The sequence below is a fragment of the Salvelinus alpinus genome, chromosome 4, assembly GCF_045679555.1.
Source record: "Salvelinus alpinus chromosome 4, SLU_Salpinus.1, whole genome shotgun sequence".
Lineage (NCBI taxonomy): Eukaryota > Metazoa > Chordata > Actinopteri > Salmoniformes > Salmonidae > Salvelinus > Salvelinus alpinus.
The window spans coordinates 30,668,018-30,684,826 of NC_092089.1; the positions used below are offsets into that span (position 1 = coordinate 30,668,018).

The 16,809-nt window shown below is 45.1% G+C and overlaps 1 protein-coding gene across 1 annotated transcript; it reads left to right on the forward strand.

Annotated features, from left to right (window-relative positions):
- Window positions 1-7,171: 7,171 nt before the first annotated feature.
- On the forward strand, window positions 7,172-16,700 carry prpf3 (PRP3 pre-mRNA processing factor 3 homolog (yeast)). The gene is made up of 17 exons (XM_071394969.1): window positions 7,172-7,380; window positions 7,788-7,935; window positions 8,147-8,277; window positions 8,657-8,824; window positions 8,968-9,051; window positions 9,193-9,476; window positions 9,590-9,711; window positions 10,014-10,201; window positions 10,379-10,545; window positions 10,691-10,773; window positions 11,248-11,394; window positions 11,530-11,629; window positions 11,851-11,964; window positions 12,123-12,241; window positions 12,457-12,534; window positions 15,347-15,402; window positions 15,605-16,700. Exons 2-17 carry the CDS (start codon window positions 7,791-7,793, stop codon window positions 15,752-15,754), a joined length of 2,136 nt encoding a protein of 711 aa, XP_071251070.1. The 5' UTR covers window positions 7,172-7,380; window positions 7,788-7,790; the 3' UTR covers window positions 15,755-16,700.
- The last annotated feature ends 109 nt before the right edge of the window (window positions 16,701-16,809 follow it).

Genomic DNA, 16,809 nt, shown 5'->3' on the forward strand with positions numbered 1-16,809 from the left:
GGATGTGCTGGACTCTTCCATCCCTGCTCCTCCCCAACAGGCAGCGTATCCATGGAGTTGAACGTTGAGTTAGGGAGCAGAAATTTAAGAGGGTGTGGTTCTCCAAGCACTGCCATCCCATCCTCCACCAACCAATATTCACAAACAAAAACACATACAAGTAACAAAACTCAGGTGTGCACACGCACACATCCCTGACATAGTGACTGGCTGATTCAGTACCGGGCCAATCTCTTCTGACACACTGACTGGTTCTAAGCTACAACAACAAAGACCGCCTCCCCCCTGCTTCCCTCCACAGCCCCCCTTGTATCCATGCAGTTTTTAGCTAGAGAAGCCCCTGCCTCCTCCTCCCTCCCTCTCTAGCAAGGGCAGGAGGAAGGGAGGAAGAGGAGGGGGAGAAAGAGGAGTGGATATGTAGAGGGCACATAGAGGAAACAGGATGACATGACTGCTAAGTGGGGTTTAGGGAACCAAGAAGTAGAATTTAGTATTTATTTTGTGTGTGTTTAGTTGTATTCCTTATTTTGAACATTTGAATTAAAGAAAGTCAAAAGATAACCTCCTCCCCCACCCACCACACAGCCTAGAATGAATTAACTCCAATGTTATGCCAGACAGAGCATCCCAACACAGATCAGCTCAGCATTGTCTTAAAAATAAAACAGTCAGCAAAGGGTGAATATACAAATTGTGATTTCTAAAATGTTTCAGTGTGTACATCACTTCTCAGCCAAACCCCTCCCCCCGTAGTAATACTAGAGCTGTGTAGCCTCTGCCAAGTCCCCAACGACCAGATGTTCCGGTTTTCAGGGGAAATGGAAAGAGAGCCTGTGACATGACTTCTGCTTTTGGATGCTAACAAGGCGACACTCCATGTCAACTCCTCCTCCACAGTTACTGGATTGGTTGAACAGTGCAGAAGGGAACCTCCCGACAGTTTTTTTTTCTTCTCGTCAAGACCGGTATGTAGGGCAGTGTTGACCAAACCCGGTCCTGGGTACGCCAAGGGGTAAATGTTTTGGTTTTTGTCCTAGCTGTTATGTGCCATACATAAGCATCTACCTCTGGTACCAAAAGTTACATGTTCAAATCCAGCAATAGAAAGTTATTTTTGTTTTAAGCCTATCCCAAACCTTAACCCTTACCTTAACCATTCTCAGTTAATGCCTCACCTTAAGATTTTGGAGTTAATTCGTAATTAATGCCTAAGCATCTGCCTTTGGTGCCAAAACCATTCAGAGATAATGCCTAACCTTAAGATTTCGGAGTTAATGCCTAACCTTAACCCTAACCTTAAAAATGTGGAGTTAATGCCTAACCTTAACCCTAACCTTAAAAATGTGGAGTTAATGCCTAACCTTAACCCTAACCTTAAAAATGTGGAGTTAATGCCTACACTTAACCCGAAACACTTTGAAATTTGACGTTTGGAACAACTTCAAAATTTGACATTTGAGAAACATGGCTGGTTTGGAACCCTCCACCCCTCTCTCTGTCTCTCTATCTCTCTCTCTGTCTCTCTCTGTCTCTCTATCCCTCTCTCTGTCTCTCTATCCCTCTCTCTGTCTCTCTATCCCTCTCTCTGTCTCTCTATCTCTCTATCCCTCTCTCTGTCTCTCCACCCCTCTCTATGTCTCTCTATCCCTCTCTCTGTCTCTCTATCCCTCTCTCTGTCTCTCTATCTCTCTCTGTCTCTCCACCCCTCTCTCTGTCTCTCTATCCCTCTCTCTGTCTCTCTATCCCTCTATCTCTCTCTGTCTCTCTATCCCTCTCTCTGTCTCTCCACCCCTCTCTCTGTCTCTCTATCCCTCTCTCTGTCTCTCTATCCCTCTCTCTGTCTCTCCACCCCTCTCTCTGTCTCTCCACCCCTCTCTCTGTCTCTCTATCCCTCTCTCTGTCTCTCTATCCCTCTCTCTGTCTCTCTATCCCTCTCTCTGTCTCTCTATCTCTCGCTGTCTCTCCACCCCTCTCTCTGTCTCTCTATCCCTCTCTCTGTCTCTCTATCCCTCTATCTCTCTCTGTCTCTCTATCCCTCTCTCTGTCTCTCCACCCCTCTCTCTGTCTCTCCACCCCTCTCTCTGTCTCTCCACCCCTCTCTCTGTCTCTCTATCCCTCTCTCTGTCTCTCTATCCCTCTCTCTGTCTCTCTCTGCGCCTGCTGTGTTCATTCACTGTGCTCCATTAGAAGTCACGCGAGGCAAGCCATGCTATACTATACTTCTGACCACACACGCACACACACCCACGCACCCGCACCCACACACACACACACACACACACACACACACACACACACACACACACACACACACACACACACACTTACTTGCACTCACCCAAATCCTCCAGGGCTGAATGCTGACTATTCTCAAAACAACCTTGATCTGCATTAAACATGCACACTGCCAATAGGGGGCATAGAGTTAACCATCACTACACTAGTCCTGCCTATGAACTGCAATACCAAGAGAGGGAATAGAGTTAACCTCCACACTACTGAACCTACTGTTTAAGGAATATATAGATAAACATTTTAAAGGATTCAAATATTTAGATAGCAGACATTTCAAATTTTGTCCTTGCTTGGTGGCCATTATGATGTCATCAGCAGGGGGCAGACTACAATACATGATGTGGACCATATTTTCAAGGACACAGAAGTCTCTCATAACACAATGTGGGGATATTTGGGGAAGAGTCATGCTACGATGCTCATGGTGACACCATCTTACATGGCTTCTCAATTATTGAAGCAGAGTGACTGAATGAGAGACAAAGAGAAAAAGGTGGGATGAGAGAGAGAGAGAGAGAGAGAGAGAGAGAGAGAGAGAGAGAGAGAGAGCGAGCGAGCGAGAGAAATGGTGAAAGGGTGAAAGGGTGAAAGAGGTATAAACTGGCGTGCTTCCGCTGAGTATGTAAATGAGGGTTATTTTGCATGTACCTTGACAACCCACACACACTGAGGACTGATACACTCTGCCCATCTGTGTGTGTATTAGGGGCCGTGGCTCAGTGCTGTGGCATGCAGCTCAGTTTGGTGTGAAGTGAACACACATACACATACACACAGGGTTTGGAGAAGTGTATACAGCAGCGTGACCCAGAGTCCCCTGGTACCGGAAACTTCTAGAATGATTTAGAGCCACTGTCAGACACACAGAACTACAACTGGGTTAGAATGATGAAACGCCACCTGATCTGCTGGGCTGGGGAATCACATAGTTTGATGCCATTCCATTGTGTGTGTGTGCCATTCAGAGGGTGAACAGGCAAGACAAAATATTTAAGTGCCTTTGAACGGGGTATGGTGCCAGGCGTAGGTGCCAGGCGCACTGGTTTGTTCCAAGAACTGCAACGCTGCTGGGGTTTTCACGCTCAACAGCTTCCCGTGTGTATCAAGAATGGTCCACCACCCAAAGGACATCTAGCCAACTTGAGACAATTGTGGGAAGCATTGTAGTCAACATGGGCCAGCATCCCTGTGCAACTCAATATTAGGTAAATACACCTAATGTTTGGTATACTCAGTTTATGTGCCCTTCAAATGAAACCATTGTAGAATAAAACACAACACTGACAGTAATGTTATCTGATGAATAAGGATGAAGCTTTTTCTCAAACCAGACCAGAGGATAGAGGTTGCATTCATACACAGCCCCTCCATTCAAACAGCGACCACAAAATAGTGCCATGCACTGCGGGTGCTACTGAGTACTATGAAAACACCATTGAGAGTGTGTGTGTGTTTTGTGGGGGGTGGGGGGTCGAGTGTGTATGGGGAGAGGGTATTTGTGATATTGTGTGCGTGAGTGAGTGTGTGGGGAGATGGGTTGAGGGGTCTGTGTGCGGTACAGTCACATTGTGCCATGATGCTGTTATATAATGGGCTGGCTAGTGGGATGTCAGACAGACATCTCAGACAGAGTTCAGTGTGTCAAATCGGAGGGCCTGTTGTCCGGACCTCTGGTAGTCTCTATGGGGGTGCCACAGGGTTCAATTCTCGGGCCGACTCTTTTCTCTGTATACATCAATGATGTCGCTCTTTCTGCTGGTGATTCTCTGATCCACCTCTACGCAGACAACACCACTCTGTATACTTCTTTGGACACTGTGTTAACTAACCTCCAGACGAGCTTCAATGCCATACAACTCTCCTTCCGTGGCCTCCAACTGCTCTTAAATGCAAGTAAAACTAAATGCATGCTCTTCAACCGATCGCTGCCCGCACCTGCCCACCCGTCCAGCATCACTATTCTCCACGGTTCTGACTTAGAATATGTGGACAACTACAAATACTTAGGTGTCTGGTTAGACTGTAAACTCTCCTTCCAGACTCACATTAAGCATCTCCAATCCAAAATTAAATCTAGAATTGGATTCCTATTTCGCAACAAAGCATCCTTCACTCATGCTGCCAAACATACCCTCGTAAATCTGACTATCCTGCTGATCCGTGACTTCGGCGATGTCATTTACAAAATAGCCTCCAACACTCTACTCAGAAAATTGGATGCAGTCTATCACAGTGCCATCAGTTTTGTCACCAAAGCCCATATACCACCCACCACTGCAACCAGTATGCTCCTGTTGGCTGGCCCTCGCTTCATATTCGTTGCCAAACCCACTGGCTCCAGGTCATTTATAAGTCTTTGCTAGGTAAAGCCCTGCCTTATCTCAGCTCACTGGTCACCATAACAGCACCCACCCGTAGCACGCGTTCCAGCAGGTATATTTCACTGGTCACCCCAAAGCCAATCCCTCCTTTGGCCGTCTTTCCTTCCAGTTCTCTGCTGCCAATGACTGGAACGAATTGCAAAAATCACTGAAGCTGGAGACCCATATCTCCCTCACTATCTTTAAGCACCAGCTGTCAGAGCAGCTCACAGATCACTGCACCTGTACATAGTCCATCTGTAAATAGCCCATCCAACTACCTCATCCCCATACTGTTATTTATTTTTTTGCTCCTTTGCACCCCAGTATCTCTACTTGCACATTCATCTTCTGCACATCTATCACTCCAGTGTTTAATTGCTAAATTGTAATTATTTCGCCACTATGGCCTATTTATTGCCTTACCTCCCTTATCTTACATAATTTGCACACACTGTATGTAGACTTTTTTTCTCTATTGTTATTGACTGTATGTTTGTTTATTCCATGTGTAACTCTGTGTTGTTGTTTGTGTCGCACTGTTTTGCTTTATCTTGGCCAGGTCACAGTTGTAAATGAGAACTTGTTCTCAACTAGCCTACCTGTTTAAATAAAGGCGAAAAAAGAAAAAAAAAGTGTCATTTTTTCCCAAACTAATTTTTTCCCCAGGGCATTTAGTCAGTCCATCCCTGCATGCGAGGAGGGTGAATTGGAAAGATGTTTGTGCTTTGTGTGTGAGAGAGCCCTGTGAAAGTGAGAGAAATATAGAGATATAAAAAGAGGTGGAATGAGAATGAAAGAGAGAGTAAATAATGAAAAACAGAATTCCACAGAAAAAGAGTGGTGTTTGTACTATTTGGCTGTACAGCACAGTACAGTTACAGTAGTAGGCCTAGATCAATATAAAACAGCAGTGCAAGGGTTCCAAAACACTACCGCAGTAGTAGTACTAGGGACGGGGAGAGGTGGAGAGGGAAGGGAGGGAGTAGACTAGAGGGTGGAGAGGGGCGGGAGAGCGCTGCATGTAATCCGACAGACGGGGGTAGCCCCCGGCTCACACTGCAGCTCTCGTGCTCAAACTACTACTACTGGACTCAGATGACCTACATCACGCGCCAGGAGGAAAAGGAGAGAAAGGGGCGCGGAAAGGAAATAACCAAATAAACAAGACGACATCTTCAACATTATCCAGTGTTTTCAACCAATTCTATGAATGCATGTCAGTTTGTTTACGCATCACGTAGTGATTGAAAAAACGCATTAATGCAGTTGTATCTATGTCTCAGTGTATATATTGTATTCGAAATGCAAGTTCAATTGACAAGGCCGACCTAGGCTGTAGCCTATAACGTCACTCTACTCCCGACTGGTGGCCGACAATCCAAATTGCAATAAAGTAGCGTTGCCTACTATTGGGCTGCGTTCAGTACGAAAAAAAAGTAGAGTAACGTTCAATTAAACGGAAACGGGGGTACTGAACGACCAATTAAAATACGGGGAGGGGTTGTGGATGAAAATGCTTGGCTTCTCTTTAAATACGCCACTCATTGCTTTAAGCCAAACCCACAAAAACGGAGCAAACGTACCTCAAAGTCTGTTCAATAAAAACGGCAAAAGACTCCAGCCACAAGACTGCTAAATAGTTAATCAAATAGCTACCCAGACTATCTGCATTGCCCCTTTTTGCACTAACTTATTTTGACTTATCACATAGCCAACGCTGCTGCTACTGTTTACTTTATTCCTATTATACATTATGTACATATCTACCTCAATGACCGTATACCCCTGAATATCGACTCGGTACTAATATAGAAACAACAAGACAATCATCTGTGTCAAATGCACGGTGAGTGGTAAAATTGTAGACTACCTCTGGAAAATCTGTATTTTGATGAAAGTACTCTGCCTGCAGCATAGACTCTTTTTGTTATCTATTGCAGCCCTCATCCTCCACATACAACACCAGTTCTGCCAGTCACATTCTGTTAAAGGTCCCCAAAGCACACGCATCCCTGGGTCGCTCCTCTTCAGTTCGCAGCAGCTAGCGACTGGAACAAACTGTACAAAACACTCAAACTGGACCGTTATATCGCCATCTCTTCATTCAAAGACTACATTTTGGACACGCTTACTGACAGTTGTGGCTGCTTCGCGTGATGTATTGTTGTCTCTACCTTCTTGCCCTTTGTGCTGTTGTCTGTGCCCAATAATGTTTGTACCATGTTTTGTGCTGCTACCATGTTGTGTTTTCATGTGTTGCTGCCATGCTATGTTGTTGTTTTGGGTCTCTCTTTGTTTAGTGTTGTGGTGTCTCTCTTGTCGTGATGTGTTTTGTCCTACATTTTATTGTACATTTGTAATCCCAGCCCCCGTCCCCGCAGGAGGCATTTTGGTAGGCCGTCATTGTCAATTAGAATGTGTTCTTAACTGACTTGCCTAGTTAAATAAATAAAAACTATTATTAACATGTTGATTTTATGATTAATTTACGATGTGCGGCGGCGGTAACAACGAACAAGTACTAGCAGTAGAAGAAGATACCTCACGTGTTTCCGCTTCCGGGTTCTGAATTCTTTACGTCGTGTGAACGCCGCGTCTTACAGAAAGTTTGTTCACAGCGGCTTGGATTTATTATGTATTTCAATCTTTTAATATTAATGTTTTAGAATATAATTGATATAAGAGGATATATTTACCTGTTAAGGACGAAATCGTCTGGTTGGTAAGTTGATCTCACCGCACGGGGGAATCAGACTTGTCGCTTGCTAGCTAGCTACAAGGTTCAATGCTAGCTAGTAGTTGAGACATAGCTAGCAAGTTAGCTAGTAGTTGAGTCCTAACTAGTTAGCTAGCCAACACTGGCAAAAATCTGTGTTGACAGGTGAAATGTGAACAGGCAAGTGAAACAAAAACAGCAAGTGTTAACTTGGCAAGTAAATTAACCATAACTTTTAGTAGCTAACTTAACTAGAAAACGTTAGCTGGGCAGATACACGTGACGTTGGTCTGTTTGTCAACTTTGCTGATCGTCTATCCATGCCACTAAGGTTAACGTTAGCTACTTGGCTAGCTAAGAAGTTTGTCTGTTTCTGTGTGTTTGTTTGTTTACCGACAACCATTGTGTTGTAGACGATGTCTCTTCCTAAACGGGAGGTGGAGGAGCTGCGGCCCTGGGTGGAACGGACCGTGAAGAAGGTGCTGGGTTTCTCTGAGCCTACAGTCGTCACTGCGGCCCTGCACTGTGTAGGCAAGGGCCTGGACAAGAGGAAGACCACAGGTGTGTGTGAGAGGGGGATTATGAGGGCAGTTGGTGTGTGACATGTTACACTGAAATGATGGCAGAAAAGCTGTGTTGTACGCTGTCTATCTGTTTTGTTAGCCTATTTTTCCAGACGTCTGTTTTTTGTGGGTCTGACTCAAACAGATAACTGTTCAGCAGTCTTTAAATGTTGTATTTGACCCTTGACTCCTAACCTTTGACCCATCAGACCAGCTGCGTCCATTCCTGGATGAGTCTGCCGGTGGGTTCGTGGAGAGACTATTTGAGGCCCTGGAGGAGAGCCGCAATTCCCGTGGGAACAAGGGTGCTGGGGAGAGGAACCGCAAGAGAGACCTGAAGGTAGACCTCACCACACATTGCTGCTGTTGTTGTACCACACGATCCATGTTAACCTGTAGCCTGTAACCAGTAGCTACCTACATGTTTAGACCATGGAGATGGAACAGATATCGGAAGGGATTGAATGGGTATAAACAATAGGCTAGGTGAGTTTCTACCATTATCAGATATTTCAACTCAGTAACTCATTTATCTACAGAAAGTCATTGTCTCAAGGCTTGATCTTTATTATGTTGATGTCATACATATCTCCCCTGGGAGCAGGAAACAGTGAGTGGATATTCCCCAGGAGGTTGTTTAAATTATTGCAGTGGTTAGATTGCTTGGCTGTGCCTCTGGCTAAGCCTCAGGCCATTGCCGCCTACTGATGTTCCCCCAGGATGTCTTTGGTGATGAGGTGGAAGTGGGTGCGAGGCGGGACGTCTCTGAGGCAGGAGATGGTGTGCCGGTGAAGAGGAAACGTGTCCCCCGCTTCGAGGAGGTGGAGGAACCAGAGGTCCTACCTGCACCCCCTACTGAGAGCCCTGGCATGCTCACTAAGATACAGGTAGCCACACACACACACAGACTCACATACACACTGTTTCCCATATGAAACATACATGTACCAAGATCCTGCTTCACATACAGACGTGTCACGATCCTTGTGAGATGAATCAATGTGTTCATTCTCTCTCTCTCTGTCCTCAGATCAAACAGATGATGGAGGCTGCCACCAGACAGATAGAGGAGAGGAAGAAACAGCTGAGCTTCGTCCCAGTGTCTTCCCAGCAGGCGAGACTAATCTTCCTCCACTCTCTCCCTCTCTTGAAGGATTGGCTTTTCTCCTCCTTATAAATGAAAAGTGTAGATGTCTGACAGATATTGTGGACTTGTGTTGTTACTGTCTTATCACAATCTCCTGTCCCCCTCCAGAGGCTGCCCCTGCCCACTCCCCAGCCAGACCCTCCTTTTGCCTCTCGTCTTCTCCCTGCTCCCTCTGCCCCCTCCTCGGGCTCGGCCCAGTCCATCGCTCCCTCCCAGGCAGCTACTTTCATGAACGATGCCATCGAGAAGGCTAGGAAGGCTGCAGAGCTGCAGGCCCGCATCCAGTCGCAGTTAGCCATGAAGCCTGGTATACTGGGAGCCATTGGGAACACTGGAGGACCTCATAACCTGGTGGCGCTGGCCAACCTACACGCCATGGGGATAGCACCACCGTGAGTATAGCATACACCACAGACCCGGCTTTAGACACTTCCACAAATACATGTCATACTACAGGGAGGTTTAACACGCATGTCATCTGAGTTTGTGTGTGTGTTGGGTGTAGGAAGGTGGCGGAGGCCCGTGAGTCAAACAAGCCGGCCCCTCTGATTCTGGATGATATGGGTCGGACCGTGGATGCCAGCGGCAACGAGGTGGAGCTAACACACCGCATGCCCACGCTCAAAGGTACAACACTCTCCTCTACTCTCACAATCAGCATGCTCTATTCCCCGATCTTCAGTCACCTGTCTGACTGTTCATTCATCTCCTCCCCATCCACAGCTAATATCTGACTGTGTTCATTCATCTCCTCTCCATCCACAGCTAATATCTGACTGTGTTCATTCATCTCCTCTCCATCCACAGCTAATATCTGACTGTGTTCATTCATCTCCTCTCCATCCACAGCTAATATCTGACTGTGTTCATTCATCTCCTCCCCATCCACAGCTAATATCTGACTGTGTTCATTCATCTCCTCTCCACAGCTAATATCCGTGCGGTGAAAAGGGAGCAGTTCCGTCAGCAGTTGAAGGAGAAGCCTGGCGAGGAACTGGAGTCCACTATCTACTTTGACGGGCGTGTTAACATAGCACCCGCCCAGCGAGCCAAGAAGGGTTTCAAGTTCCACGAGCAGGGACGCTTTGAGAAGATCGCCCAGAGGATCAGAACTAAGGTAAGAAATCCGACCCCTGACCTGTCACCTTCCACCTCTCACCATAGCCTTTTATTATTTTGAAAGCGTTTCACAACAATTGATCAATACACCGAGAGGGAAAAACTATTTGTAGAGTGTAACATTAACTGCAAAATGGAAATGAAACAACCAAAACCACCTCCGTCCCCTGTCCAGGCCCAGTTGGAGAAGCTGCAGACAGAGATCGCCCAGGCAGCCAAGAAGACGGGGATCCAGGCCTCCACCAAGCTGGCCCTCTTTGCCCCCAAGAAGATGCTGGGGGACGGGCAGGTGCCCATCATTGAGTGGTGGGACTCGTACATCCTCCCCTCCAACATTGACCTGTGAGTCTTTACACATTTAATCCCCACTTTAGTCATCCTAACATCTATATCCAAGTTGTATACCTTTTGAAGAATTGTCATGAAAGTCCTCTCTCCACCATTTTCCAGATTTCTTGTTGTGCTGATCACATCTCTTCTCTCTCAGATCCACAGATACCAATTTTGTGGCGATGGAGTTGTTTGGAGTCACAAACCTGGTGGAGCACCCTGCTCAGATCAGCCCCCCAGGTAACCACACACATCCCTTCTTTGATGTTACTTTTATGTCAAGGTCCCAATAAGGGCTCCTGGATATTAGTCAGGGGGTTAGATTAATCTCACCCGGTCGCCCGTGTAGGCGTGTTTTGCATGAGCTGAAAGTTGACTGCGTTCGATGTGGAACGGGGCTGCCGCCCAGGTGTGACCCAGGGGACCTGTTCAAAGCCCACGGCGAAGTCGGCTCAAAACAAAAGTGACCTAATTAAGCGTGTGGAGTAATGACTAGGATTCTGTTTTCACATGACAAAGGGTTTGGTTTTGATAGAAACCCTTTATCTGCCTTCCAGATGAAAACTAGTTTGAAAATTCAACCATATTTGATGTAAAAGAGATGTATGTTTCTGAACGATGCGCCATGCCGCCTTGTTGACAACCTGACCGAGAGGCGTAGACTACTGTTCAGTTTGAGAAGGCCGCTCTAAGTGTTGGTCTCCCTCTCTCCAGTGGACACAGACAAGCCAGGAGTGACTCTGGGAGTGTACCTGACTAAGAAGGAACAGAAGAAGCTGAGGAGACAGACTCGCAGGGAGGGACAGAAAGAGCTACAGGAGAAGGTCCGACTGGGGCTCATGCCCCCCCCAGAACCTAAAGGTAGGATCGAGACCAGGGCTGTTGAAGTAATGCTGCTTTTCTCTTCGACGTTTTACTGAGTGGTAGTCCTGTTTGAGGCCTGTGTTCCTCCCCGTTTTAGTGCATCTCTAACCTTGAGTGTGTTTGTCCCGTCAGTGCGCATCTCTAACCTGATGAGAGTGCTAGGTACGGAGGCAGTACAGGATCCCACTAAGGTAGAGGCCCACGTCAGAGCACAGATGGCCAAGAGACAGAAGTAAGTCAAACCACTACACATTTCTCTCTGTATTGTCCCCTCTTTCTCTTACCCCTCCCTCATATATTAACCCATTTCTCCTCGCTCTCTCTCCCCCCTCTCTCTTTTCTGCCTCCCATCTATCACTGCTCCTATTTCACCCACTTCTTGGCTCACCATTTCCCCCCCTTCCCCATATGACATCTCTCACTACATAACCAGCTGTCTGTGTTTGTCCTCAGGGCCCATGAGGAGGCCAATGCAGCCCGGAAGCTCACAACCGAGCAGAGAAAAGAGAAGAAGGTGAAGAAGCTGAAAGAGGACCTGAGTCTTGGAGTTCACATCTCAGTCTATAGGTGAGTTAGGGTTTGTCTTTGGATAGCGTAAGGTTTTGTGTGCATGTTATAGTGTTTAGGTAAGTCTCTGTGCACATGTAACTATTTACAACATAGTGTGTCCGTGTGCCTTTCCTACTCATTCGTACTTGCTCGCTCACCCCCTCGCTTTCCCTCAGGATCCGTAACCTCCACAACCCGGCTAAGAAGTTTAAGGTGGAAGCTAACGCCAACCAGCTGTACCTGACGGGCACCGTGGTGCTACACCGAGACGTCAACATGGTGGTGGTGGAGGGAGGTGAGAGAGGGGTGGAGGGAGGGAGGGAAGGGTGTGAGGGGAGAGGGACCATATTAGTCTCTTTAACTGGAGTCTGAACCATTCAAGTTGCCTTTAATTACCATGAATTACTCATGAAAATCTCATAACATTTCTTATGACTTGTTGCTGTAAATGGGATCTTCTTTACCCCAGAGTTAACTACATGACTGAGCATGCATGTACTGTTCTCTCAGGTCCCAAAGCCCAGAAGAAGTTCAAGAGGCTCATGTTGAGCAGAATCAAATGGGAAGAACACAACTCCAAGAGAGATGGTGAGAATTTAATGTATATATACAGTACCAGTCAAAAGTTTGGACACCTACTCATTCAAGGGTTTTTCTTTTATTTGTACTATTTTCTACATTGAAATATAATAGTGAAGACGTCACAACTATGAAATAACACATATGGAATAATGTAGTAACCAAAAAAGTGTTAAACAAATCAAAATATATTTTAAGTTTTAGATTCTTCAAAGTAGCTACCCTTTGCCTTGATGACAGCTTTGCACACTCTTGGCATTCTCTCAACCAGCTTCATGAGGTATGCTTTTCCAACAGTCTTGAAGGAGTTTCCACTGAGCACTTGTTGCCTGCTTTTCCTTCACTCTGCTGTCCAACTCATCCCAAACCATCTCAATTGGGTTGGGTGATTGTGGAGGCCAGGTCATTTGATGCACTCCATCACTCTCCTTGGTCAAGTAGCCCTTACACAGCCTGGAGGTGTGTTTTGGGTCATTGTCCTGTTGAAAAACACATGATAGTCCCACTAAGCCCAAACCAGATGGGATGACGTATGGCTGTAGAATGCTGTGGTAGCCATGCTGTGCCTTGAATTCTAAATAAATCACTGACCGTGTCACCAGCACCAGTGTCACGCAGTCTCCTCTGAACAGTTGATGTTGAGATGTGTCTGTTACTTGAACTCTGAAGCATTTATTTGGGCTGCAATTTCTGAGGCTGGTAACTAATGAACTTATCCTCTGCACAGAGGTAACTCTGGGTCTTCCTTTCCTGTGGCGGTCCTCATGAGAGCCAGTTTCATCATAGCACTTGATGGTTTTTACGACTGCACTTGAAGAAACTTTCAAAGTTCTTAATTTCCGTATTGACTGACCTTCATGTCTTCAAGTAATGATGAACTGTCGTTTCTCTTTGCTTATTTGAGCTGTTCTTTCCATAATATGGACTTGGTCTTTTACCAAATAGGGCTATCTTCTGTATACCCCCACCAACCTTGTCACAACACAACTGATTGGCTCATAAAATACTAAAAACAGCAACAAATCAACTCCAAGTGATTGTAATTTTTGCAAATCTGTTCCAAAGTAGTCCGAACATACGAGATGTATACAGTGGCAAGAAAGTATGTGAACCCTTTGGAAATACCTGGATTTCTAAATAAATTGGTCAAAAAATTTGATCTGATCTTCATCTAGGTCATAACAATAGACACACTGTCTGCTTACACTAATAACACACAAACAATTATACATTTTCATGTCTTTATTGAACACACTGTGTAAACAGTCAGTGCAGGGTGGGAAAAGTATGTGAATCCTTGGATTTAATAACTGGTTGACCCTCCTTTTGGCAGCAATAACCTCAACCAAATGTTTTCTGTAGTTGCGGATCAGACCTGCACAACGGTCAGGAGGAATTTTGGACCATTCCTCTTTACAAAACTATTTCAGTTCAGCAATATTCTTGGGATGTCTGGTGTGAACTGCTCTCTTGAGGTCATGCCACAGCATCTCAATTGGGTTGAGGTCAGGACTCTGACTGGGCCACTCCAGAAGGTGTATTTTCTTCTGTTGAAGCCATTCTGTTGATTTACTTCTGTGTTTTGGGTCATTGTCCTGTTGCATCACCTGAAGCAGCAAAGCAGCCCCAAACCATGATGCTCCCTCCACCATACTTTACAGTTGGGATGAGGTTTTGATGTTGGTGTGCTGTGCCTTGTCTTCTCCACACATAGTGTTGTGTGTTCTTTCCAATCAACTGTAGTTTCATCTCTCCACAGAATATTTTGCCAGTAGCGCTGTGAAACATCCAGGTGCACTTTTGCAAACTTCAGACATGCAGCAATGTTTTTTTTGGACAGTGGTAGCTTCTTCTGTGGTGTCCTCCCATGAACACCATTCTTGTTTAGTGTTTTACATATCGTAGACTCGTCAACAGAGACGTTAGCATGTTCCAGAGATTTCTGTAAGTCTTTAGCTGAGACTAGGATTCTTCTTAACCTCATTGAGCATTCTGCGCTGTGCTCTTACAGTCATCTTTGCAGGACGGCCACTCCTAGGGAGAGTAGCAACAGTACTGAACTTTCCATTTATAGACAATTTGTCTTAACGTGGACTGATGAACATCAAGGTTTTTAGACATACTTTTGTAATCCTTTCCAGCTTTATGCAAGTCAACAATTCTTCATCTTAGGTTACTGAGATCTCTTTTGTTCGAGGCATGGTTCACATCAGCCAATGCTTCTTGTGAATAGCAAACTCACATTTTGTGAGTTGTTTTTATAGGGCAAGGCAGCTCTAACCAACATCTCTGATCTCATCTCATTGATTGGACTCCAGGTTAGCTGACTCCTGACTCCAATTAGCTTTTGGAGAAGTCATTAGCCTAGGAGTTCATACTTTTTCCAACCTACACTGTGAATGTTTAAATTATGTATTCAATATAGACAACAAAAATACAATTTGTTATTAGTTTAAGTACACTGTTTGTCTATTGTTGTGACTTAGATGAAGATCATATTAAATTTGATTATCAATTTATGCAGAAATCCAGGTAATTCCAAAGGGTTTACATACTTTTTCTTGCCACTGTATGTGATCGTATACAAATGTAAGCATGGTTTGAAATGATTGTTGTAGTCAAATGTTACCTGTATGGGCATCTTGCGGTCAATTTGCAAATGATTTGTAATTATGTTCTGACCATCTGCTCAAGAAAAAATGGGCCCATAGCTGAATCTAGTTGATGATCCACGCTGTATGTCTTACTGTTTATATTACATAATACTTCACTGTAGTTGTTGTGGTTCTGAATCCGTTTTCCTTTCTCCTCTGTCTGTCAGATCCAGATGCAGACGATGAGACCAAGAAGAACAACAGATGCAGCCTGGTCTGGGAGGTGAGTGGTTAACCATTACATCTTATTTGACTAACGCTCCAGGAGTGTAATGCATGCTTCATATAATAATCATGTTCATCTTGGACAACTGGCTTCTTTAAAATGGATTGATTGTATAGACTGATCTAACCTTGTCTTTCTCTTTCTTCCCCTGCTGTTTTCTCTCCTGCCTCCATCTGTCCCCTCTCCTCCATCCTCCCAGGGCACGGCTAAGGAGCGTAACTACGGGGAGATTAAGTTTAAGCAGTGTCCTACAGAGAACATGGCTAGAGAACACTTTAAGAAGCACGGAACAGAACACTACTGGGACCTGGCTCTGAGCCAGAGCGTGCTGGAGAGCACTGATGACTGAAGGGAAGAGCATCACTAGAGCTGAGGAGGCAGAAGGATCCCTTACCACTGACCCAGGGTCCGATTGTTGTTCATCCTCATAATGGTTAGGAGTTATCTGATCTCATCCTCATAATGATCCTGATCCTGGATCAGTGGTGAAGCGCATTGTTACCTCGTGCACCAGAGACATGCAAAGGTCAGGGGTGATTGTACCCCTCTTACAGATACATTCACAACCCCAACCCAGCCTTGTATGGCTGATTGCCTGCCTGTTATTGTGTGGTGACTTGACTTAAGACAGGGAGGGAGATGGATTGGGAGTGAATGAATGAAAGGAAGTGCTGGTTAGAGAATGGATGAGGGCGAGGGCGTAGATTAGGAGGGATATATGGTGTGTATAGATATTGTACACTGTTCTGCAATCACATTTTGTGGAAGAGTTGATAACTGTGATACCATCTTTCTAGTAGTTAGGATGTCATTCAGGCTGTCAGTTGCTGTGTGTCAGTGTTTAATACTATGTCTGACATCTCTCCACTGTGTGAGTGTTCTATAGCTTGCTATTGGCTTCTCAACCTGACTACAGTTCCTGAGTGTAAGCCCAGCTGTGGTCCAAATACAGTTCTGAAATATTGCCGCAATGTACTATTCCCAAGCAAAAGCCCTGTTTCGAATAAACAAAAACCAACCTATCAGCATAGAAGTAGCTAAAGACTTTGAAATGTATGTTTCATTTGACTATGGTTTTTGTGTCATGTTTTTGGCCTTTTATTTTATTTTTAAAGGAATTTGACACACTAGTTTTTTGTGGAATGACCACATTTAGTCAAATATTGACTGACCCAAAATTGTTTTCTTTCGAGATGTTTGTTTTGGATAAAGTGTCTTCCCCTTATGTTTGATCCTGTATATGTTGTCAATAAACACATGCAGGACAATACAATACTTTTTAATGAAAAATGAAAGCTTTGTGCACTTTTGCAATTATTTTCAGCTGCTGCATTGGATTTGTAATACAGTGAGAGGTGCCATTTTATAATGCTTGCGATTGGATGCAACCAACTTTTAACATAC